Here is a 26109-nt window from a genome sequence, read left to right on the forward strand (position 1 = left end):
GTCCCAAAATATTTGTCATGTTTGACATTTCAAACTATTTTAAGCTATGAATTTCCATTTCTGCCCTCCATTAATGGTGTGATAATGCATGTACTAGTTGGCCCACAAATTGATGTGTGGTCCCAAAGGACATCCAAATATTCCAACTTGTACCATATTTGACTTTCGGCTCCAGCAACAAAGTTCCGACTCCAGCCAAATTCATCATGAAGAATGTGCACATGGTTCTTTTAAACTTCAATTGAAAACTGGTTTTGTTATCAAGAGGATCATTTCGATTTTTTGCAGGAAATAGAATATCGAGATGATTTAATTAGTGATTTTCTTTTGAAAGCTTTCAAATTTTAAATTATTTTCATACGCACTAATTTGTTAAGAATGATCAACTTTCACAAAATAAATTCATATTGAAAGCAAGAAAAAACTGTAAAAAATAGGTGAATAATTTTAGATTGATCCAAAAACTAAATGAGCAAAATAATAAGGCATGTTACTCTACTTGGAGAAAAAAAACTACACTCACTACCAAATTTAATTTAAACGTAGTCTATGGAAGTGTCAGTTCCTTTCTTTTTTTTTTAATGTTTCAAAACTCAAAAATGCAAAAACAGATATTCTACCACCAAATAGCAAAAGAATGCAAACCAATATGCACTATTTTCACTTTATAGAATAATGCTATTGACAGTTTCAAAAACTCCAACAAAAGTAGTGTTTCAATGTTTATACATGTACATAGCTTCACTCAGCATTGCACATTTTCCCTTTTGTACAAAAATCAGCACTACTACTACTAACGTCAAGCTAACTTTACTGAGCTATTCTAAAATCTTGTAAAGTGAAATAAAAGCAGTCAATGAGAAACCACTAGTACATAAAAGTGCTTCTATATTCTTTGCCCAATCAAAAGCTTGTACCACAAAATCAAAAGGGTTGGATTGCTTGACTTCAACCATCTGCCAAAAGATGAGATAGGACACAATTTAGTGATAAACAACAAATAAAGATGCTCAAGAGCAAAGTGAACAAGAACAGCTAGACAAATGAACATTGAGTACATGTACATTTTGCACATTAGAACACCCATACCATTTTGTTCAAAACACATGATTAGTAAAGTTTAAGTACCTACAAATATGAAAATAAGGAACACTAGTTAGTTTAAACAACCATACACACAAGAAATTAGAGATAAAAAATCTTAAAAAACAAAAAAGCTTTATAAAATCTTACCTGTCCAATGAAGATAATCACGTTTGCATATGACTTAGAACTTGATTCACAAGTTCTTTTTCACATTCTATTTGCAGTGGAAGACAACTTTCTTTCATTAAATGGTGCTTCCCAATGTGTGGCACTTTATAGTTATTTCCCCCAAGATTTTTCATCACCTCTACCATACATGATTGCAATGTTAAGAAAACATTGTTTAGACTTTCACTTGATAATTGATCAAATGACTTTTCCACAGCAAGAATTAGCTCATCAATTGACAAGGGTGCTTCTTGATGTTGCAAGGATTGTATAGCTCTAAAATATCCCAAGTCAAGAACATTCATGTCCGGACTGTTAGGAGGCTGAAATGACAAGTGAATATCAAATCCATCTCTAGAAGCAGCTTCAATAAATACAGGATCAGTGGGATTAATATGTGGTTTTGCATTATCCTGTTGGATCAAAATTTCAGTAACACTACCACCATCCCGTGGCCATTTAGCATGTATTGCAGGCAAAACCTGTTCAATTAAACATCTCCTATATACTTCCTTGGTCACTGACAATATTGGCTTAGTTTCTAATGTACCTGCCATACGATTTTTACTACTCCTCTTTGCTGGTTCTTTGAATACAAAAGGAAAAATCCCAATTTTCCCATCAAATGTTGGGTTACCAGAGCAGTCAAAACGTGGTCGAGCAACAGCAGCTAGGAACATAACTTTCACAATGAACTTTTTGCTCTTACATGTCCTAAGAGGTTCTTCTTCTTGAGGATGAAGATAATATTTTTCACATTCTTTAGTCATGTAAAACCACTTTTCATCAATATGCACAACATTGAACATACTCATAAATGTTGGATTGCTGTTGAGACTTTCTGGTTCAAGCATTGACAAGCAAAAGTTAAGCCTTACTTGCTTATTCTGATCTGTCAATTGTGGTTTGAGTGCATTTGAGTGTGGCCTTATAGCACCTTCTTTAATTCGTCGGTGAAGGGTTGATTTGGACACTTTCATTTCACTGTGACCTGATATTTGTTCGGCGCCGGAGAGGAATTGCCATGATCAAAGTAAAATCAATATCCACTCGTTTTCTTCCGCATCTTTTAGGAAACCTACGTGATACATCAACTCTTCCATCTGTAGAAGTAATTGCTGCTAGCTTCCAAATTCTCTGAACTGTCCTAACACTTGTTTTAAATAGGCTTGCAATGTTCCTGATGGTTCCCCTTTTCAATTTACCGCAATTACTTTCCTGTAATAAAGCTTCAAAAATCATTTGCCTTTCTTGATTAGTTAATCTCTTCGTAGAATTATTAGTTTCAACATCATTAAAAGTATCCATATTTCTTTTAAGAGTCACTTTTGAAACATGGTGTAAAAAAAAAAAGAAACAGAGTGTTAAAACAAAACAAAATGACTGCATATATAGAGGTACAAGTCAGTGTACAATTCCATTAAATATTTTAAAATAGGCATTTCAAGACTTATTTTTGGAGTAATCCGCCAAAATCTAAATTTTCAGTAAATAATTTGGCGGCAAATCTTTAAGAAATTATAGACAAAATAATCAATAAATAAACATTACAAAAGTTTAAAAGATCCAGCCTTTCTTACATGAGAAAAGAGAAAAAAACCATTAAAAAGAAAGAATAAAAGACAGTTAACTAACCTTTTAATCTCATTTGTTATCAACTATGGATTAGCAATCAACTTCATATCCTTCCAATGCTTCTCTCTTGAACTGGAGCACCAATATTGTAATCAAAGGTGAAAACTTTCAAGTGAATATGGAGTATGAGAAGTGGGAATTTGTAGTTATTTCAGAGAAATTATCGTAGCTTAAATTTGCAGCAATTGAAGAATGGCTAACGATGGAGAATCAGAGAAGATTTTAGTAGTAGGCGGTGATGAATGTCTGCTAGAAGAAGGAAACAGTTTCTGTGGCAGCAATTGATAAGGAAACGGTTTTTGTGGCTGAAACAAAGGATTGGTTTTTGGTGGGTCCCATTTTGACCCATTTGCTTTGGATGAAGAAGATTTTGATAAGGAAATGAGTTTTTGTTTTTGGTAGCCGAAACAATGGAATGCTTTTGATGGGTCCCTCTTTGACCCATTTATTTCTTGAGCCTGTCGGTGAATGTGAAGGGCAAATTTGGAACCCATGAGTTTACAAACAAGTGGATTTTACTGTGCATAAAAAGCACTGCTTCCCAAGCGCGACAGAGTTTACGGGACGGAGGGAGTATATAGTATGAAGTAATTTTACATTTTGATTATTCTGTAGCAATCAATTTTACATTATTGTAGTGCAATTAACTAAACAATATCTAAACTAAAAAAATTAAATTCTTAAAAAATCTAGAATGAAATAAATGATATTTTGTTTGTTAATTTTGAAAACCTAAAACATCACTAGATTATAGGTGTTTTTCCAAAAGAAAAAGTTATAGTGGGATCATAACATGATGTGTTGCAAGGAAATCCAATATTCTAAAATTAAGTAGCTACATTAATGTTAATGATTTTCATAATTATTATGACTAATTTAGGGTATTAAGAGCGGAAAGTCATTAATGCACATAATTTTTTGCATTTGAAAATCCAATTTAAATATTTTAATGGCTTAAGTGTTTTGAAAACAAATTCAAGAAGTAAAGTGGTACGAGGACAAGCTCTGATATTAAGTACAAATCACTAAAACTGTAAAGTAGACCAAATAAAGGGTTAATTATATTTACCTTTCCTAAGGTTTGTCAAACTAAAAAATTAGCCCCTAAAGTTTGACCAAATCACAATGACCTTTATTGGTAGAGTTAGGACTTCACAATGGAGAAGCAATGTGTGAATGGTAAAAACTAATCCTTTGTGAGATTTAAAAAGAAAAGAAATTAGAACTTGTTATAAAGCAAAATGTAAGGGAAGAGGAGGTGATAAATGGTATTTTATCAAAATGTTTAGGGATAATGACACAAAAATTCTAAAATCTAATTGGGGTTAAAAGATATTTTCAAAGTTTAGAGAGCGACCTTCAGCATTGACCACCTTCTTAGTAGTAGCATCGAAATCCAACTACCATAAGTAATGAAATGACCTCTCTTTGTATATCATAAAGTTAAAACAACAAAAAAAAAGAAGCAGCTACTTACCTTTACCTCTCATGACATGTATGAAATATGAACAAATCCTTAAGTTCGGCCAAATTAGAAATACTTCCTTGTGATTAATGTCATTAGAATCCAAATAACAAAAATAATAGATTGACAAGTGTGCTCTATCAAAAAGATAATTTTTCTTTTTTTCTTAAAAAATTTAAAAAGGATTTTCTAGAAGGGTTTTTTTTGTCAAAAAAATTCTTCATTTGAGAAAGCTATGAAAGTATTAGTTGGGTCTGCTTTTCTTTTTTAAAAGCAATAAGAAAAAGCATTTTCTAATTCTTTTCCTACGATATCCTAGTAAGATCAGATATAATGTGTAGGGGAAAATCGTTCAAAATATCTCTCATATTTCGTCCAATGAATTTTTTTGTCCTTTACTTTTAAAACGATAACTTTACGCCCCTTACAAAATTTAATTAGTAAAATTTGATGCTAGCCTAGTTTTTTTTCAATAATATAGTGATGTGTATATGTTAATAAACTTTATGCTGCAAAGCCTCTTAAAGAATATAACAAAATTTTCTAAATTAAAAAGTCATATCGATACGTAAAAGTTCTCAACCAACTACAATAGTTTCAAATATTAGAGAAGTTACTTGACAATAATTTTTTGTCAATTTTAGCCATAAGAAAGTTTTTTTTTTTTGGCAAACCCTGATCACAGGGTTGGGTCGCCAACCCTTATATTATTTAAAATTGAGAACATTACAAGGGAAGAGAAAACTACATGTCGGTCACTTGGCGAATTTAAGGAAATTGCCTAGCATCTAAACGAATCACACCTGTGATTGCTGCCAGCGGCATGTTAGCCCCATAGACTGACGAAATCCTATTCTGCACCGCAAGTTTTGCAAGACCACTTGCTGCAAAGTTAATCTCCCTGTAGCAGTGTGTTAAAGTGAACATCGCACTTGCCAACATATTAGAGATCCCCACTACTTCCTCATGTATACGCCAGGGACACCTTTGCAGCCTCTTAACCGTGTTGAGCAAAGTAAGCAAGTCCGTCTCAACAATAACATTGCTCAAGCCCAAGGATATGCATAGTTCCAAGCCTTCCAACATAGCCATGGCCTCATCTTTGGTGTTCGTTTGGTAGCCATAGAACGATGAAAAGGATCTAAGGACACGGCCGTATGAGTCACGAATAATTCCTCCACCCCCGACATTTCCTAGATTCCCCATGAAAACCCATCAATGTTCAGTTTTACGGTGAGGAAAGGGGGGAGACTCCATGCCAAACATAGAAGCTTTGTAGCCCTGGTCTTTGTGATAGATGACAAGACCCTTCTAAGAGATCCAACACTATTGTTCATGGTAACAAAGGGGTGAGCCAAAGAAGTGAGTTGTAGATGGTGAAGCGCTTGTGTAGAGATCTGATCAGCTGTCATGATGCAACCTTCAAAAACTGTCTTGTTCCATGCTTTACATAGTTCCCAACAAATGTATAGAGGGACAATCTGAGCTATTTCAACCTTTATGAATGTCCAAAAAAGTGTAGCCACCAGCTTTGCAATTTGAGCGTTAACTCATCCGCCGGTGAAGTGTAAATATCAAGCACTTGCTCCATTTTTCTTCAAACCGAAGCCCCTACTGGGCACCTAACAAACCCATGAGATATACTATCTTCATTTTCGCAAAACGGCACTTGGAGGGGAGATTGAAGCCGAAATGCCTCAGAATTTCTGGGAAAGGAAGTGCGAGGTTGAGCAACCGCCACATAAAATTTGAGACCTTTAGTGGAACCCGCTTATCCCAAATCAGCTTCCTTGATATCATTGAGTGTGATGGTTGTCGAAGGAGTTCCAAGCCAGAGGATATTAAGAAACATCCACTCATTGTTGGACGTCATACCATCGAGTCTTTGCCCGCACCTAATTAGATATGTGCACCTTGAATCTGCACCCTGTCCTCCTGTATTAAAACCGTTGCTATTAGGTCCAACTTTCAAGTCCCATTATCAAATAAGTTTCGAATACGAACATTGGGCAGCGGCACCTGCAACCTGTGAGCCCCAAGAGGACCTGATCCAAACCAATTGTCATACCAAAACGAGGAGCTACCATCCTTAATCAACAGCTGCAGGTGTTCCTCAACAAAGTTTTAGACACCCAACATTCGTTTCCAGCACCCTGAGCTCGAAGGCCTAAGCGCAACATTACACACGTGCTAAGAAGGCGAGACATATTTTGATCACATGAATCGGGACCATTATGTTCAAGTCACCCTCATCTTCCACCAGAGCTTGCACCCAAAAGCCTGTAAGATGTCATGCAACAGCCTTAACCCCAACCCACTTTCTTGTGTTGGCTTGCACAATTTACTATGTTGCTTGTCTAGCCCATCAACCTCACCCCAAAAGAAAGCGGACATTATCTTCTCCAGCTGATTCAATATACCCTTAGGGGGTTCCAGAATAGCAAATGAGTGTAATGGTATAGTCGACAAGACGTGCTTGATGAGTATTAAGCGATCACCCGTTGAGAGCACTTTGTTTTTCCAGCCCGCAAGCTTGCCATATATTCTGTCAATTAAATGTTGAAAGTAGACATTCTTTTGCTTCCCCTTTGAATACCTTGCATCCTAAGTAGACTAAGGGAAGAGTTTTTTTGTGGAAACCCGGTCCAACGGGGGACATTAACCGCTTCCTAGCAGCTGGACACTTTGGAAGATGTCACGTAGAAGCTTTTCTCTATATTTACTTCTTGGTTGGAGTCTTTCTGATATAACTCCAAGAAATCCATGAAGTTTTTCACAGATCTCCAGTCTCCCCTTGTGAAAATAATAACGTCATCCACAAATGCCAAATGCGATACCAGAATGCACCCTCGACCTGTAGCAAACGACTTCAGCTTTTTTAACGAGAGCAAATTGTGTAGCCCTCGGCTCAGAGCCTCCGATACCAATATAAAGAGGAAGGGAGATAGCGAATCTCCTTGTTTCAACCCACGCTTCACTTGGAAGAACCCATGAGGCTTCCCATTGACAAGTATTGAGAACCAGGCTGAATTTAGTTTATTTAAAATCCATGAGACGAAGCGAGGATAGAACCCAAAACGAATCAGCAGCCGCGATAGAAAATCCCAGGAAACGTGATCAAATGCCTTCATCATATCCAACTTGAAAGGGACATTATGCCATCGGGTCTTATTGTCAATGGACCGAATCAGTTCCTGTGCAAGTAATTTATTATCTAAAATTTTCCTTCCACTAACAAAAGCAGATTGTTTAGGCGAAATAAGGGCAGGCAACACCATTTTTAACCGATTGCTCAAGATTTTGCTGAAAACCTTGTTAATGAATGTACGATGACTGATCGATCTAAAATCTGTAAACGAAATAGGCGAGTCTTTCTTAGGGATAAGAACCACCATAGTTCTTGAGATACCCCTAGGAATGGAAACCCCGCACATAAACTCACGAGCTGCTTGCAAGACATCCTCCGAGACAATCTCCCAGTAGTGGGTGTAGAAATATCCTCCAAACCCATCACAACCTGCTGCACTTTGGCCATCGAGTCCAAAGACTGCTTTCTTGACCTCGTCTCATATAACCTTTTGCGTTAGCTGGTTGTTTTGTTGCGGAGTGACTAACAATAACTCCTATGTTGCATGATTATTTATAGGCGAAACCTCTACCAATAAGGCCTTAAAAAATTCAATAGTTGCAGCTCCAATGTTGTCGTCCCCTTCTATGTTATCTTCCTTAGCAGTCCTAATTCTTTTAATAGCTAGGCTTGCTCGTTTCTGCAGAAGGGATGCATGATAAAACTTTGTATTATTATCTCTTTCTCGCAACCATTTAACCCTCACTTTTTGTTTCCAAAAAGATTCTTCATTTGCTAGGCGTTTTAGTAGTGAAGCGTGAGCCTGACTCCATAGGATCCGTGCCCAGTTGAATCTCCCTTTGTCTCACTACCTCTTTCGCTTGCGCTACCTTGTCGAAGACATTTCCAAAAGTCGTTCGATTCCACTTTTGCAGTGACTACTTTAACTGCTTCAACTTATGGAGGAATCATCTCATACCATAATCGGAGGCGGGCTGAGTCCAGTTCTGTCGTATTATCTCTATGAAGGTGGGATTATTAAGCCACATGTTTTGAAATCGAAACGACTTAGACCCCGTGTCAGTGTGAGTTTGAAGCAGCAAAAACAAAAGGCTATGGTCCGAAGCCGCCCTATTAAGGTGCTGCACATGACATGACGGAAATAACCACTACCATTCCGGGTTCATAAGGAGCCTATCTAGTCTTTTCCAAACACGTGTATCTTGACAAATACCAGTCCACATGTAGCGGCTACCTGATGTCAGAACATGTATAAGCTCACATATGAAAGTATGTGACGTCCCGAAAGGATGAGTGTGAGAACCCAAAAATTTTTATATATTTTCTAGACATTATTTTGTTTCCTTGTTTATAATTTTGTACCTTTCTTCAAGATATTAATTTTCTATACATTTTTATAAAGGAATATAATTTTCAAATCATTTTCTTGATACAAGTTAGTCCACGTTGAGTTTGAAGTGTATTATGGACTTGGGACCCACTAGTGCGGTAAATGCAATATATATTTTTGACAACTTGTTGGAATTTTGTATTAAGTGATATTATTTTACAATGTGCTAAGAGATAATTAGAAATTACCTATATGGATTAGTATTAGAGAGACAAAGAGATAAGTTTTAAACTAAAAGGTGACAAGTGTCACCATTCAATTCATCCTTGGACTTTTGACCAAGATATTTTTACCTTCTTAAAGCTAATTTTGGCTAATTTATTTCTTCATTTTTAGCTCCTTTGGCCGGCCCTCTCAACAAGAAAAGAAAAGAAAGCTCTCAACTTGTTTCTTCCATTTCTTGCCTTGATCTCACAAACCAACCGTTAAAATTTTGATTTACTCCATAAAAACCTTTCTCTTTGTAGGATTAAAGTGAGTGGTAAAGTGGTTTGAGAAGCAAAGGTGCTAAGTTGCTTGTTGTCTTGAGATTACAAGGTGAGTTGTTAAGAATTTTTCCCTTTAGCTTTGATAATGTTCAATTGGTGGCTTTAGTGGTTTAATATGATAACATATGGTGTGATTATGGTTTGTTTATGGTTGGAAGTGAAGGTTTGATGAATTTTGATTTATTCTTGTTATTTTTCTGTTTTGTATGAGGATCATGGTTTGATCATGGTATGATGGCTGGTAATGGTATAAAATGAAGTTTGTATATGTTAGTTGAAGTTGGTTGCGGAAAATTTCTGGTTTGATACGAAATTCCAGGTTTAGGGTTTGCTTTTGCCCAGTTCTGACCGGATTTATTTGAGCATGTTAGAGGCCGAATCAGGCTTAGGTTAAAACATGAAAGTTGTAGAAAATGGTGTTAACTAGCTACCGGTAAAATTTCAGCTCGATATGAGTACTGTAGCCTATGAAATGACCGAAATACCCTTGACTGCCCATGAGCCCTGTTTCGCGCCTAGATTTGTTTTCGTGGAGTTTTCCATTTTTGACCATGAAATTGCATGATTTGGCTTTGGAGGTCTTCATAAGAAATGTAGGTTTATGTCTTGGTTTCGAAACGCCATAAGATTCGTTTCAATCCGATAAGTGTAGCTTCATTTATGGATATTGTGCTGAAAGGTGTATTTGATAATTTATGATATGTATGTGGTTAATTCGAGATGAATTGGTGTTGCTTGTAGGTTGGAAATGAAGCATTTATGGAAAAATGCTGTCCGAACTTATAGAGTGTATGATTGCTTTGAGTTTGTGATTTAGGGCTTGGATTCGGGCAAGGTAAGAATATATGATGGATGGTTCCTGAGCTGTGGAGGTGAGTGACCCTAAACCATTTCCAAAGTTACTTTCGAATTGTTTCTTGCATTATTTACTTGTTTGCATATCATGTGTGCCGACATGCGAGTTCATAACATGATTTGGCTTAACTGAGTTCTTGGGAAGTCTGTGCTGAACACCAACGTCTCCAACTCTGTTCATTTGGAGCAAATGGCTCCCTCTTACTGTTTCACTGCTACTTGATCTATTTGAGCGTTGGATGTTTAAGTACAATGATTTCACTGGCTCACGAGAGCAATAAACGTACATTTGATTACTGATTCATGACATCATTGAAATTAACGATTTTGAAATATATTTGAGTACTGATTTTACTGGTTACTCATTGAGTTTTTAATTCACCCCAAAACTATTTTATTCCCCTCCACATGGCTCGTGGCGAAGGAAGGCTTGTAGTACTTATTCGCGTGACTGGATGGCATATATCTTGTACCGTTTGGATTTGGAATCATTTTATGTATAGTTGGGAATTAGTTTCCGCTTCGCTTATGATATGTAATTCTTGAAGAATTTGATGTAATATTTGAGATTTATATTGTAATTGAATTGAGGATTGTAGTGAGTGAGTGAGTCCCGGCGAGAGTTGGACAGGCGGCCCGCCGAACCCTCTAGTTCGCCCTAGGGGGAGGTGTGGCTGTCACAAAATACACTTAGCAAAATCTGTAATGGCATTCAAATCATGGGGAGCCCGTCCTAGGTACTCGTCAACCGATGCAACAACAATGAAATCTCCCCCTATTAGCCATGGCTTGGCAGTTAAGTCCCCAGAGATGGACACTAAATCCGACCACAAAGGCATTCGCTCAACGCGCGAACACTTAGCATAAACGAAAGAGCAAAAGGTGACAGAATTCCAAGACTCATGGGCAATGGCTAAGTGAATGTATTGATCCGTGTTCTTGACGACATTTACTGCAAAATCAGCTTTCCACATAACCCATATTTTATTTGATGTGTTACAAATAGCGAGATAGAATCCGAACCTGATTGCAAAAGCATTGAGTTGTTCAGGATTCACCATAACCTCAAGTATTACCAAGAACAAGATCGAGTGACTTTTAATTAACTTCTTTAACTGATGAACGGATGCACACCCATTAGTGCCCCTTATATTCTAGACCAAATCGCTATTCATCTTTAAAGGTGGGAAAAGGAGTCTTCGATTACCTTGGATGATTGCCTCGTGACAACCATCTTTGGTAAACTTAGATAACGTCTCTTCCGACTATGCTTCGCAGTTGCTGGTTCTTGTCGAGGAAGTGGAGACAACTGGTTTGTCCGCTTCTTGAAGCAAGCAAATTTCTCCATCAAATCAGCCCTAGGTTTACTTAGCTACTGGTTCTCTTCAATGTCTGAAAGGGAGTCCCAATTGTCTTGCCTCTTTGCGCGAAATTGTTGGTTGTCAATGATTGTTCCAACCAGCGCATTGCAACCCGAGAGGGAAACCAATTGCTACACTAGTTGTACTTCCAATGTTGGTGAGAATTCAGATTGGGGCTGCTGGAGCCCATCCAGTGGCAATAAAGGCATTGAATCATCAGTTTTCCCTTAACCCGAAGTCTTTTGAAATTTGGTGCTGTCATGGCTCAAAATTTGCTCCATGTCTGGCTGAACTGATGCACCTGAGTTTTCCTTTTCCTGCTCAATCTTCTGCTATAGCTGAGAAGGCTGACCTTTTTCATGATGCTTGGCGGTCTGGTGGGGATCCTTCGTTCTTAATTGCACATCCTTTCCTTTCGGTATCCACAGTTCCTGCACAGTAGGATTCTCCGTTTTCCCATCATCGCTGCTCGTCTTGTGGCGCAGATCTTGCAATTGCCTACAGGAGGTCTCAGCATGTTCAAGTTTGTGGCAGTGAGTGCAATAGGCCAGCAGATATTCATATTCAACACGCTGCCAAAATCCAGCAAATCCATTTTGAATCCAAATTCTTTCCGGGAGGGTCTTTAAAAGGTCAGCTTCAACACAGACCTTGGCTACGGTTAGACGAGAGAGCATGGTTGTCAATGAGTCCATCTGTAGAGGCTTCCCAATCAAGCTCACAATAGAGAATAGAGGTCCTTTGCTAAAAAAATGGACATGGAGATGCGACAAGGACACCCAAATCGGAACCACCAATGACTCCGTATCCACTGAAAAGTTGGGAGTCCACTTGAAAACCCTCATGACAAAACCCTGGAAAGACCAGAATCCACGCAACTAACATCTGTGATAGTCCTTCTCAAGATCGAATCTGATCAAGACGTGCTGCGTATCCAAACAGCCTAAAGAGTAGGGTCCCTTAAAGCCAATAGCAAGGAAATCTTTCCGAAGACCTTTCATGAAGGGCCAACCCTTAGTAAACTTACCGACCAGGGCAAACTCGAGAGGAGTCATGGTTGCCAAAGTTGAGGAAGAGGTAGAGAAAAGAATCTCCGCAAAAGACTGCTTGGTTGGGTGCCCTTCACCCAAGAGATGAAGGACAACCATGGTGGGGTTGAGGGCTTAGAGGGAGAAGCGATGGAGAAGAAACCCTAAAACTCTTTGCACTAGCAATCGCAAAGAAGAGCCACAAGAAAGTTTTTCTTTTAGGTTGATAGAGGAAATGTAAACTTTAATTGAAGAGCCGCTAACCTAGGTTTTCAACCATTTTACCTTAAATTTATCATGTGATTATAGATACCAAATTTTTTCCAAAAAAATTTGTTAATTTTTATTTTGTCTTTATTTATATCATTATTTAAATAATCATTTTTATTTTATTTTTGTAGGAGAAAAGAAAAGAAAAATGGGATTTTCAAAATTAGAAAATCTATACTTAGTAGAGATTTCCTTTCTAACCCAACCAAAAATTTCTCAACAGAAAACAGATGAATTGGTGGCAAATTTCGGAAGTAGCAAAATCCAATTTTTCTTCCCTTTCTTCTCCCCCAAGTATAACAGTACAAAGAGTCACCTCACCTCTTGTGAGAATTATCAAGAAACATCTAGAAAGAGGCCATCAACCAGATCAAAATGAGTCAGCAAAAATCAGTTTCATCCCACCATTGAGATAAGGGTTTTGCAGCTTAGTTTCATTTTAAAAGGGTTTTTAGGGGCAGAAGGAAGGAAGAAGAAATGGTAGAAAAGAGAAAGCAGAAAAAGAAAAGAAAAAAACGGAGAAACAAAAGAAATTTTTTAGATATTTTTCCAGAAAAAGGCTGATCAATCAGCCCTACTTAGACTCGATTTTCTTCCTTGATAAAGCTTCGTTTAAGGAGTTTTTGATTTCTGCGTAATCTACGAACTTGGTAGAGCAAGTTTCGGTTAGAAATCTTTTTAAAACAACGTCCGGAAACCCTTCGAATCTAGCCCCAAAGTTGTTGTTTCGACCTTGCTGGTACACATTTGAAGTTTCAACAAATCTGCTTCCATTCATGTTTTTCTGGTTTCAATCTAGTCCGAAATCATTCTCAGGTATTTCCATGACCTTTCTTTTTCGATTCAACGTTCATGTAAGGATTTGAGTGTGTTCATGGAAGTTTATGTTCAAGAAACTTAGATCCCCATTTTTACATGATTATTTAGCTTTTCAGATGTTGTTTGATGTTTGGTTGAGTCCGTAATGCCATGAGCTTCATGTATATGAAAAGATTCAGTTCAAGAGTTTGAAAAAAGGGGTTCCAGCGAGATTCTGGTCGACTTGGCCGGACCCGCCAGAAACTTCATTCCAATTTTTCCTTTCATTTATGTTCTTTTTATTTTGTTTTGTTTTGTTATGTTTGATCCATTAGAGGTTGTAAACGTTTAATGGGATGTGTTTGTGGATTAAAATTGGGTTAAGAATTTATTTTGTGTTGGGTTTCATGTTATGTTTATGCATGTGTTTTGATGTTCAAACCCAACACTTTTATTAGGTTTAGTTTAGCAAAATAAGTTGGGTTGATTGGTTCTTTGTTTTAACAAAATAACCCATTTATTTTCCATGGGCGGAAGGGTTTTGGCCCAAAATATATAGAAATGGCCCAATGTTATTTTTCTAGTGAAATCAGGAAGGAATTTTGCAATTTGGTCCCTACTTTTTTGAGTAATTTTACTATGACCCACAATATTTTAGATTTTTTCAATTAGATTCTTAATTTAATTGCATTTTGGTCTTTGAACTTTATTTTTTATTTGATTTTGACCCCTATTTTTTCAAAAATTAATAATTTAACCCCAAAAACTTTTTAATTTTTGCAATTGAGTCCTTGATGGTTTTGATTTCTTAATTACTATTGTTTATCTTCTTTAATTGTTAATCATGCTTCATTTAAATGCATCTAATTTGTAAATTTTTAGAAATTTTATGTTTATTCATATTTCTTTAAAATAATAAAGTGAATTTACTATATGTTTACATTTTTTTAAATTGTTAATTAAATTGGTGTCTTGACTATTTTTATTAGTTTTGGAGTGTAAATAGGGTAAACTCTATCTCATTTAACCACTACCTCAAGGGATGTACCCTCTATTATTCTTTAAGTCCTTTGTGTGCTCTTATGTGTTTTTTTAGTGTGATTATATGTTTTATGTGTTTTTCCTTTATTTACTTATTTTAGTTTTTTATTCATTTTCTGTTTGATTTAAGTCTTTTGATTATTTTGAAGGGTATTTTAAATGTCAAATTGTAATAGATAGGTTTTTCCCTATTGCCTAAGAAAGTGTATTTAGATAGACAAATGTAATAGATAGGTTTATTATTTTCAAAAATTCCCCTCTTAGATTGTAATTAGGATCTCCAAATATAATAATTAAGTCTTATTTGGTTACATGTTTGTGTGCTTGTGTGCTTATATGTTTTTTCATTTTCTTATGATTTTTACTTCTAGATATTATGTCTATGTGTTATGTGATCTATGTGCCTTATATATTTATTTATTTTAATTATTATTTATATATTTTATTTATTCATAATGAGTGCATGACGTCACCACACTAGTCCAATATTAGTTGTGATTTCATTCCCCAATTTCTTACTAGTCCAACGCTAGTGAAAATTGTAGAAATGGGTTAGTCTAATGCTAGACCCTTTAAATTATCAACATGATAAATTCATACTTTGGTGTGACATTTATTGCATCTCATGCTTTTTTATTTTACGTTATTTTTATTTGTATGATACGTCCCCCTATTCCCTTATCCTTATACACACAAATCATGCAATTTAGACTTGTATTTCTTTTAGATAATTAAAAATAGACTAGTTCATTTGTTTGACTAGATTAGAAGAGTCGCCATTTGAAAATGGAAAATGGGCGAGTATGGCTTTTGAACCTTAGTAAGCTATTCCCTCTATAAAAAGGAAAATTAATTCACAAATTTTAATCTCCCATACCCATTATGTTACATTCTACTCTTCTAAATTATATATATTTGTATTATAATTTCCTTCTTTTGAGTCTTATCTTTTGCATATTCGTGACCTTTTCGAGACCTCTTCGAGGGATCATTCTTAAGTTTCATATTTTATGTGATTTGCACCAATTAAAATTTAAAGAGATATTTCGTCCTTTCCGATATTCTCTAGATTTAGGTTTGCATTCATATAAAAGCATTCAAAATGTGATAATTTTTATAGATTAGATTAGAAAAAGTTTTTGACTAAATCTTGCAACTATCCTAGGTTAAGTTGAAAATGTGCTTTAGATTTGAGTTGAACAAATTTTTGTCTTCCCTTTCTTCAACCGTGACTTTCGAACTCTTTTTTCTCATTTTTAAAGATCTGGAATTGTCTAAAAAGGTTTTATTTGTTTTCATTAAAAATATATTTTGAGTGACTTAGTACACCTAAATTCAAATCAAGTGATGACTCTGTTTTTCTAAAAAATCTTTTTTAGATTATTATTTTGGATCCAAATCGTGGTATATTCTCAGTTCCATTTTAGACCCTTTTTTTATTTTCTAAAATCAAAAACTCATTTTTAAAATGCTTTTTTCTTTTATTTTCAAAAATGGGGTGCGACAGCTTAGGCGACTCTACTGGGGATTTCTAATGAATCCAATTACTTGATTTAGTCGATTTTTTTCTTTTCTAACCCTTTTACATATCACATTTAGATGTTTAGATTGCATTTTTTTGGGTTTTTTGTATTTCATACTCGTATTCGGCCCCATTATTCGCGTATATAATGAATGTTTTGTTTGTTTTCATTTATTTGTATTTACCTATTCGTATTACATTTTGTATTTTTTAGTAGAAGGTGATATCACCTTAAAGCCTTCATGTGCATTTAATGATGTTAATCCCTTCTATCAAAGGAGCACTTCAAATATGCATACGCTATTCCTTTTAACCCTTCATTTTATTTTCTTTTAGTGGTTGTCACATTACTCCTCCCTATTAGAATTAGAATTGATTCACTTGTACATGTGGCTATGGCACAATGTGCAGTAGCAATGTGGGGGGGATCACTCGAGCCATCGACTAAAAATTTTGGGATTAATGACCATTTGCCCTTTAGTCTGAATGTTTGTGAGTCTGAAATCTTATCGAATTTAACATCAGTGAGGCCAAACTCATACATCCATATTAGAGATTGCTTAGGATAGAGTCAATTTTACCCTATTAGGAACAGTAGATACGATACGAGTGTAGGGATTCTACCCCTCTTTCTTTACCTTATATTTCTATATCATTTTATTGTTCCAATGTAATATATGTGTTATTTATCAATTGAACTAATCTTTCTTTACTTTCTCTTCTCTTACATTTACAAATCTTAGAAATACGAGTTCTAACATGGTAATCTAATAGGTTATTATACGTTTAAATTATGATTCATTGCATTAAATATTCTAATAATTGCACATCATTTTTAGACTTACCCTGACATATAAAAAGGGTGCCTTTAGGTCATATTTAATTTCTGCTGTTGCATATTTATTTGTTTTAATAAATGAACATCATGCATTAAGTTTAGAGGGAATGCCATTTAGCAAATCCCATTTTTAGGATTATGCTAACCTTTCTCCCCTAGGTATCTAGCCCTCTATGAGATTTTCACATTTAATTTTCGTCAAAAACTGGAGAAATGGGCCATGTAGGTAAGGTATTTGCCCTAGATTTTATGTTTCAGATAGACAATTTTCGATGAATCAAACAATTGTTGGTAGTTCCAATTGAGATTTGGAGGTGGTCCGCGCTTCTTTCGTCTAGTGAAATTCGACAAGTGGCATCTTATCTAGAACCAATCGGAGATTTTAAGGACATTGAATCAGATGGTTACCTGGTAGAGGTTTTGATATAGTTATGGAATCCTAGTTGTTCGGCATTTAAAGTAGAAAACAGATAAATAACTATGACAATTGAAGAGATAACTGACCTTCTTAACTTGTCAATACATAGCACAGTCGTGATATTCCCATTTTTCTCTGGCAAGGTTCAGTTTTGTCACTTCATTGGGTTGAAAGATTCTGTGATACGAGGATTTGATCAGAGTATAGATGTAAAGTTCTTATTTGATAGATTTGCATTAAGAGATGGGTTCGAGAAGTATTTTGAGAACTTTTCGTTTACATCTAAGATAATGTAAGAGCGCAAGAGACCTTGAGTATATGGACTAGTCATGGCTGGGACTTACCTCTTTTCGAGAAGGGATAAGAAGATCACTTTCAAAATCACTATACTCATGTTTGACCTATTTTTGGGAATTAAGAATCGACAGCGTTCCATAGTGCCAACCATGTTGACAGATATATTTGTCACTTATACTAATTGCCAGAGAGGAATAAAATTCTTTCATTGTTCGAATTTGATTCTATATATGTGAGATATGGAGCATTTTAGGAGACAATTACCGGCTTTTAATAGTTTACTCTTGATTGAGTACAATTAGATAGTGACTCACCACAAAAGGGTTGACCGAAATAGTCAGCCGAAATGTGCATTGGAATACCTAGATTTCCTAAAGACATTACTAGATTAGAGAACCAAGTGGATTTTGGATTGGACCGACTGTTTCAATTATGCTATTCGCACTAAGTCATCAGATTTTATAACATTGCCAGAAACTCAAGGTATCATGACTTACATTCCAAAAAAGTTTCTTAGACAGTTAGGACGTGTTCAAGGATCGCCACCTACACCCGATCCAATCGAATTCACCATCAGTTTCGATAAGAAAATCTGTCCGAACTAAATTCCAATAAAGATATTGATCATTGAATCATGGAAAACATTGTCTAATAATGAGAGTATTGCTTATATTCTGGAATTTAAACAAATGATTTGGTCACCTCACAATACAAAAATTGGCTTAGAGATGTTGGTGCACAAAGGCCACGAGAAGAGCAATCCGAAGAGGTCAAGAAATTGATGGTAATCATTGAGGCAAAGGATAGAGAAAATTTACAATTGAAACAATCCGTAGAAGTCAACAAAGATCTGGCAGAAAGAAATAAAAGGCCATCCAAAGAAATGAGAGAAAAACACTAAGAATTGAAAAGAAAATATAGTGAATTGTATGATCAACCTGAGTGTATGAGAAATCCCTATTCTAGAGAGCGAAAGGATGCTGTAATAGATAAGTTGAAAAATATTTAATGATTTTGTAAGAAATCGTCTTCAAAAAATGATGTAGCTAATGTACATCGGTTCCGCAACTTTGGCTATGAAATGACTTTCCTTCTCTTGCAAAATTCTTATTGACAAACAGGTTTGATGAGCGGGTCCTATTTCAAAAGTGGTGTATTATATTAGGCCAACTCTTGGAGTAAAAAGGGTATCCCCATAAGACACACATCCAAATTATTTAAATATTTACTAACTCATATTTTTTTCTTTTCTTTTCCTTTTCTTTTGAAGCAGTTTAATCAAGAACGAACTTCTAAATTGATTTTTCTTCTAAAATTCAGGTACTTTCAAATATAGCTACACATAGAAGTCCCATGTTACAAGGTCGTATAGTAGAATTTTGAGAAACCGTATAAGCATGAGTTTGCACCCACAATCATCGGAAAGATCTATAATGATTATCTCATCAGATGTCGCATCTTTAGGGGTCCAATTGAATGAAATGTTGAATAAATTCAATGAGTTAAATGTAAAAATATTGACGCAAAGAGGAGTGGCTGATCAGTTGGTTTCAAATAGTCATGGTGGTGTCCAAAATGACCATATACCTATTGATGATAATGAACTTGAACCAGATAACCAACCACCCCATATGTCCAATATTCAAACCATATTTGTTCCACCTTTTACAAATCCACCTGAGGGTGCTTTCACTTACCTCAATCCTGTCTTTCAACAAACATACCCAAGCATTTCCTTGATTTACTCGACTAACAACTAAATTCTCTAAAATTACCTACAGACGAATCCAAATATCTTACCTAATTCTCAAGGACCCCAACCCCCTACCAAAGAGTCGTTCATGTTGGACACCACCTTTCAGGAGAAGATAGGAATGGATGAATACACTACTCCTATTAACAAGAATTTACTGAAGAGATTAGATCGATTTAATGAGTTCATGAAGAAAAATCAAGAATTGAGTAAGCATGGAAGCTTAGATTATGATGAACTGTGTCTTTTTCCAAACGTGCAACTGGTTTTGAATTTTAAAATTCTAAAATTTTGTAAGTATGATGGAACTGAAAATCCTAAAATGCATTTTAAAATGTTTCCTAACAAACTTGACAAATCTATGGATGAAAAAAGCTTGCCAGTGCAATTATTCCCTAAAAGTCTGGAAGGCAATACTCTGAATTGGTATTCTAATATGAAATTTGAAAAAATGAAGACTTTGTTGGATTTATCAACAAATTTTGTGAGACAGTATGAGTATAACTATGAGCTTGCATCTAGGTGAACAACACTCGAAGGAACTAAGAGGAAACCCTCAGAAGATCACAACACATGCAAAATGATGGAAGAAATTTGCTGCTAAGGTAGAAGCCCCTATGATTGAAGAGGAGATTGTCTGTACGTTTATCAAAACCCATGATCCACTGTATTTTGAAGAGATTTTTCGCATGACTAGGAGTTTGTTTGCCACTATCGTCAATAAACTCGAATAATATGATGAATTTGGGAAAATAAAAAATTATCAATGTGTCACCTTTAAAAGTACAATTGGAATCCCTGCAAGGTTAAAATAATAGGGGAAAGAACCCCCAATTTAAGAAAAAAGAAGGAAAAATTGCTTTTATGTGGGATCAAGACCCCTCTTTTAGATCAAGATTTCAAAATCACCCAACATATTCGTCTCCTTATCCACACTACTTAAACCCCAGACCTATTTATTATACCACTATCAACCCTCCTTGTCCCCGATCAAACTATACAAATACACCAGCACCATTCGAAATTTTTTAACCTACCTTATAAAGTCATTCTCACTCTATCTATAATCCAAGACCTACTCTCTCAAATCTCCCAATTCATGATCCTTTTCAAACCAATGGAACTCAAATCCAAAATTAATTTTGAATCTTTATCAATTAAAGCCGACCCATTGACCAACTGTATGAACAACTTAAGGCTGCTAGTAAGATTGGAGTTGTACCTCCCAAGATTTGTCCTAGTGACTTTCCTACTAGTTATGATCTTCAGGTTATTTGCCCTTATTATTTTAGGAGTTTCGATCACTCAACTGTCAATTTATGGACTCTGAAGCATAAAATTCAAGATATGATTTATACTGGTGATATACCATTGAGAAAAAGAGGTGAACAAGGGTCGAACGTCTGTAAAATTTTCTCGCTGAGCATAAAGGCACTGTTGGAGCCATCACCCTTGATGAGGAGTTTAAAGAGCCCGCTCAATATATTGTAGATGAGATTGAAATAATTGGAATAACTGACAAGCCATTCGTGCTAGAAGAGAAGACCTCCGAAATTGGGAATATTAGAGAATCTTTCATCTTAGACTTACCGCCTTTTGAATGGGAGTTGTTAGAACTTGTTGTACTTGAATTTCTAAAATAATCGCCTGTTCATAATCTGCAAGAAATGCCGTTGAACTATAGTGAGCCCACCATATTGATTGGAGATAAGGAGATGCCGAAAGAGGAGGTGACTGCTGTCACTAGATTTGAAATAGTTGTGACCGATTCTGAAATTTATATTCAATCAACAGCCAAGGAGGATGTCCCGTCAACAAAAATGCAGGTAACTGAAAGGAAAGCACTGGATTTCTTAAAACTGCTAAAGAGGAATGAATACAAGATTATAAAATAGTTGGATAAAATGCCCACTCAACTCTCTATTTTAAATCTGCTTTTGACTTTCGAGTCATATGTAGAGGTGTTGCTTAAGATTTTGAATGAATCTCAAGTACCTATGAACATTCCTCTTGAAAAATTCTCCTACGTCATTGAAAATGTTCTAGCTTTCAATCATATTACCTTCTCTAATGACGACTTGATTTTGAAGAGATTCGAACACAATAGACCATTGTATATGTCAATGCGTTGTAATGGAAAGTTAGCACTCAGGGTCTTGATAGATAATGGTTCAACTTTAAACATCTGTCTGTGGAATACTCTAACAAAGTTAGGATTTCTTGATGTTAGATTTCATCCATCAACAACTGTAGTAAGAGGATAAGATGGCACCAGGAAGGAGTCTATGGGTGAAGTTGATTTAATATTGGAGATTGGACTCGCTCAATTTCAAGTTACTTGCCAAGTTACAGATTTTTTAAGTGTGTATAATCTCTTACTTGGACGACCCTAGATTCACACATCTAACTCAATGTCGTCCTCTCTCCATCATATATTGAGATTTATTGTGAATGACCAACTGATCATTGTGTTCGCTGAAAATGATTGTACTATGATCGTTAACCCTGAATCAAAAGGAAAAAGTAGTAGAAAAACTTTAGTATCTTTTCATCATGTTGCTGACATTGTTTCAATGGGATGTATATCTAAAGAGAAGCTATTGATGAAATCGAATCTTTCAGAAACTAGTGTTATGATAGCCAAAGAGATGATCCAAGAAAGATACGAGATTGGGAAAGGCTTTGGATGAAATCTGCAAGAAATCTTAGAGCCGATAGACTTTCTAGTGCAAAAGAACACATTTGGGGATTTCGACCGACTGCTAAGAATAAAAGGGAGATGCAACCTCGCAAGAAGACAGAAAAGGAAGAGAAACAAATTGACGTGAACATCCCGCCACTGCACTTCACTTTTCCTCATTCGTCTGGAGTAATCATATTCGAGTCAGCTGAGAAAAATTCGATCAATGAAGTGGAAGTGAATTTATCCCAATTATTTGTCGGAGCTACTTATGAGAGTAAACCGTTAGAAAATTTGGAGTTCCCAACCATTCTCGAAGGAGGTATGCAAAACTAGACTATTGATCATCTTCCCTTTTGAAATTTTTTTTTGATAAATGCTGTTAAATGCTATTTGTCATAGACAATGTTATCAAAAGCGAATGGCTCGTACTTACAAAAAAAAAGTCTAATCTCGCCTATTCGAAGAAGGAGACAAGGTCCTGAAACGAATTCTTCCAGTTCAAGATAAATCTAAAGGAAAATTTGCCTTAAATTGGCAGGGACTTTTCATTGTTAAGAAGGTATTGCACGGATGAAATCTCATTCTCTTGTAGATGGACGGACAAGTTTTTTTTCAACTAATCAATTCAGATATGTGCAAGAAATTTTTCAACTGATTAGATAAGTTTTCTTTTGAACTACTGCATAGGGTGGATTAAAAGACGGATTTTCTTCCTTTTCGATTAAACATTTTATCCCTAATTTTTCCTTTTGAACCTTCAAAATGACCTACTCTTTTCGTTTGGCAGCTCCTGAGGATCGCATACCCCACACTGGGGCAGGTTTTAATTTTCATTTGATTTTTTTTTAAAAAAAAAGAGAGAGAAAAGAAAAATAGGAAAAAAGCAAAAAAGAGCGAAAATATATACAAAATAAAGAAAAAAAGGAAAAAGCCCAATCAAAGACAAAAATCAGAGCAGCTTTTTTAGTTTTAATAGTCCTATATTGCGACAAATTTTGTAGGATGCAATCTTAATATTATTTTAAACCCCTTAAAAGATTTGCTTTCAAACATTAACATTTCTTAACACCCCACTTGACCCCATTACGAAAGTTAAAAACCTCCAGACTTCCGTCTTTTGCAATATTTCTAATAGAAAATTTCTTAATCAAGTGGCAAATGATGTAAATACACTTTCACCAATTTTTATAAGGGAAGGATTGTCTCACTAATGTCATCAATTATGAAATATATTTCTGAATTGATATAGACTGACATCAAAGTTGTTCATTAGGTGTAAATTTGAAAGGGCACCTTTTCAAAAAAGAAAGAAAAAAAGTAAAAAAAAAAGAAGAAAAAAATGATGAAAATGGGTGAAAAAAACCTTAGTGAAAACCCGAAAGGGCACTAAGATAAGGATTCCTAGTACAAGAGAGTCCTGAATAGGAAAACAGAATGGTCAGGGATTGAATAGCTAGTGACTATTTTCATTTGGGTTTCTTTTCGTACTGTGGTTCTTTTGACAACACTGAATTCTAGAAAGGTGATATCAGAAGGGATTAAATGTTATCTTTTTTTTCTCATCACAAACTGGCTAGTCAAATGCGGATTCATTTAGAGTGCTTAAGTCATTTTTCATAAATTTAATAAAGGTTGTTTTTGAATATCATTTTTTCTCTGTTTTGTATCTTTGCATGAAATAATCTTGTTTAAAACCTTTAATCCCTCCATCCCATTGAAAGTGTTATATTTTCCTTTTTTTTGACTATCCCAAAATATTTTTTATATTTGACATTTCTAACTACTTCACACTCTAAAATTTCCCTTATACCCTTCATTAATGATGCATAAAGACAAATGTGATGGTTTGCTTTCTACTTTTTACTTTGACCAGCATGTGATTAAGGGCAATAGTGGAACAAAAAAAATTTGGTGGAATGTACAATGCATAAAAAGTATGTATCCTCAAATATGACTAAATATATGGGACGGAGAGAGTTTATATTTTTAATTGAATTTTACCAAGAGACAATCCTATAATTTATCATAATAGGTGTATAGACGTGTATATATCATGGCATACAGCATGGTTGACTAATACAGATACTAGAAGATCTGAAATAAGTTGCAAAATAATTATGAACGAGACAATTTTTCCAAGTTTTTGACATCTAAAAACTCATGTTTAAGATAAGGATTCCTAGTACAAGAGAGTCATGAATAGGAAAACAGAATGGTCAGGGATTGAATAGCTAGTGACTATTTTCATTTGGGTTTCTTTTCGTACTGTGGTTCTTTTGATAATACTGAATTCTAGAAAGGTGATATCAGAAGGGATTAAATGTGATCTTTTTTTTCTCATCACAAACTGGCTAGTCAAATGCGGATTCATTTAGAGTGCTTAAGTCATTTTTCATAAATTTAATAAAGGTTGTTTTCTTGTTGAATATCATTTTTTCTCTGTTTTGTATCTTTGAATGAAATAATCTTGTTTAAAACCTTTACTCCCTCCATCCCATTGAAAGTGTCATATTTTTCTTTTTTTTTACTATCCCAAAATATTTTTTATATTTGACATTTCTAACTACTTCACACTCTAAAATTTCCCTTATACCCTTCATTAATGATGCATAAAGACAAATGTGATGGTTTGCTTTCTACTTTTTACTTTGACCAGCACGTGATTAAGGGCAATAGTGGAACAAAAAAATTTGGTGGAATGTACAATGCATAAAAAGTATATATCCTCAAATATGACTAAATATATGGGACGGAGAGAGTTTATATTTTTAATTGAATTTTACCAAGAGACAATCCTATAATTTATCATAATAGGTATATAGACGTGTATATATCATGGCATACAGCATGGTTGACTAATACAGATACTAGAAGATCTGAAATAAGTTGCAAAATAATTATGAACGAGACAATTTTTTCAAGTTTTTGACATCTAAAAACTCATGTTTACATGATTCTCAAGACTCGAGGGATCATACGGTGATAGCATCATATTTCATCGCAGTTGTTTCCGCCTTTTTTACAAGTTGGATTACGGGACCATTATTTATACCTTCTCAAAGGGAGAAGAAAGAATATCACTTGTTTTATCTGAACTCGATCTACATTGGGACAAATTTTTGTAAAGGTAATATCTGATTCTATAAATATTCTCAATATTTACTTAGAAAAATAGCAAAAGCGCTCCACGTCTTTTCATTTAATTGAAACGCATTTTCGTTTCTTCTGTCATTTAATTGGAATTGAGTTTTATCCTACTAATTTGTTATTTAATTAGGTTCAAGTTTTATTCTACCAATCTGTCATTTAATTGGGTTCGACTTTTATTTTACCAATCTGTCATTTAATTGGGTTCGAATTTTATTTACCAATTTGTCATTTAATTGGGTTTAGGTTTTATCCTATCAATATATCATTTAATTGAACTCGAGTTTTTATCCCATCAATCTGTCATTTAATTAGACCCGAATTTTATCCCATAAATTTGTCATTTAATTGGATTCAAGTTTTATCCCATCAATCTGTTATTTAATTGGGTTCGGGTATTATCCATCAATCTATCTTTTGATTGGGTTTGGATTTTATCCTACCAATTTGTTATATAATTGGATTCAGATTTTATTCCATCAATTTGTTATTTAATTGGATTCGAATTTTATCCCATTAATCTATTGGTTATTAGAGTTTCGGTTGAATCCCACCGATCAATCTAGTTTTAAAATGATTTTTCAAATTTTTACTAGTTGTTTGGGTTTGGGTTCAATCCCATTGAACAGCCTGGATTCAGGACAATCACATTTAGTTTACTGTTAGCAATTTTCAACGTCTGCCACGCACTCTTATATCCCCTTTCTTGAAACGTAACTACGTCCCTCCGAGTATCTTTTGTTACTATGACAACTTACTTTTCTTGATTGTTTTGTTT

At 35.0% G+C, this 26109-nt stretch overlaps 2 protein-coding genes across 2 annotated transcripts; both read right to left on the reverse strand.

The window, feature by feature from the left end:
• Positions 1-686: 686 nt before the first annotated feature.
• On the reverse strand, positions 687-2234 carry LOC113750453. Its single transcript, XM_027294424.1, has 2 exons — positions 1234-2234; positions 687-956 (listed from the first exon to the last, which is right to left on the reverse strand). Exon 1 carries the CDS (start codon positions 2232-2234, stop codon positions 1251-1253), a length of 984 nt encoding a protein of 327 aa, XP_027150225.1. The 3' UTR covers positions 687-956; positions 1234-1250.
• Positions 2235-11868: 9634 nt separating this feature from the next.
• Positions 11869-12684, reverse strand: LOC113750454. The gene is made up of 2 exons (XM_027294425.1): positions 12568-12684; positions 11869-12390 (listed from the first exon to the last, which is right to left on the reverse strand). The coding sequence occupies exons 1-2, from the start codon at positions 12682-12684 to the stop codon at positions 11869-11871; spliced, it is 639 nt and encodes a 212-aa protein (XP_027150226.1).
• Positions 12685-26109: the final 13425 nt, after the last annotated feature.

The sequence above is a fragment of the Coffea eugenioides genome, chromosome 10 (genome assembly GCF_003713205.1).
Source record: "Coffea eugenioides isolate CCC68of chromosome 10, Ceug_1.0, whole genome shotgun sequence".
In the NCBI taxonomy this organism is placed as follows: Eukaryota; Viridiplantae; Streptophyta; class Magnoliopsida; order Gentianales; family Rubiaceae; genus Coffea; species Coffea eugenioides.

Excerpts from the sequence above, each read along its gene's own strand:
- LOC113750453 (XM_027294424.1), bottom strand. The coding sequence starts at position 2,234 with ATGAAAGTGTCCAAATCAACCCTTCACCGACGAATTAAAGAAGGTGCT.
- LOC113750454 (XM_027294425.1), bottom strand. The coding sequence starts at position 12,684 with ATGGTTGTCCTTCATCTCTTGGGTGAAGGGCACCCAACCAAGCAGTCT. Across the intron at positions 12,391-12,567 it reads CTCCTCTCGAGTTTGCCCTG|GGTTTTGTCATGAGGGTTTT; the intron begins GTCGGTAAGTTT and ends TGGTCTTTCCAG.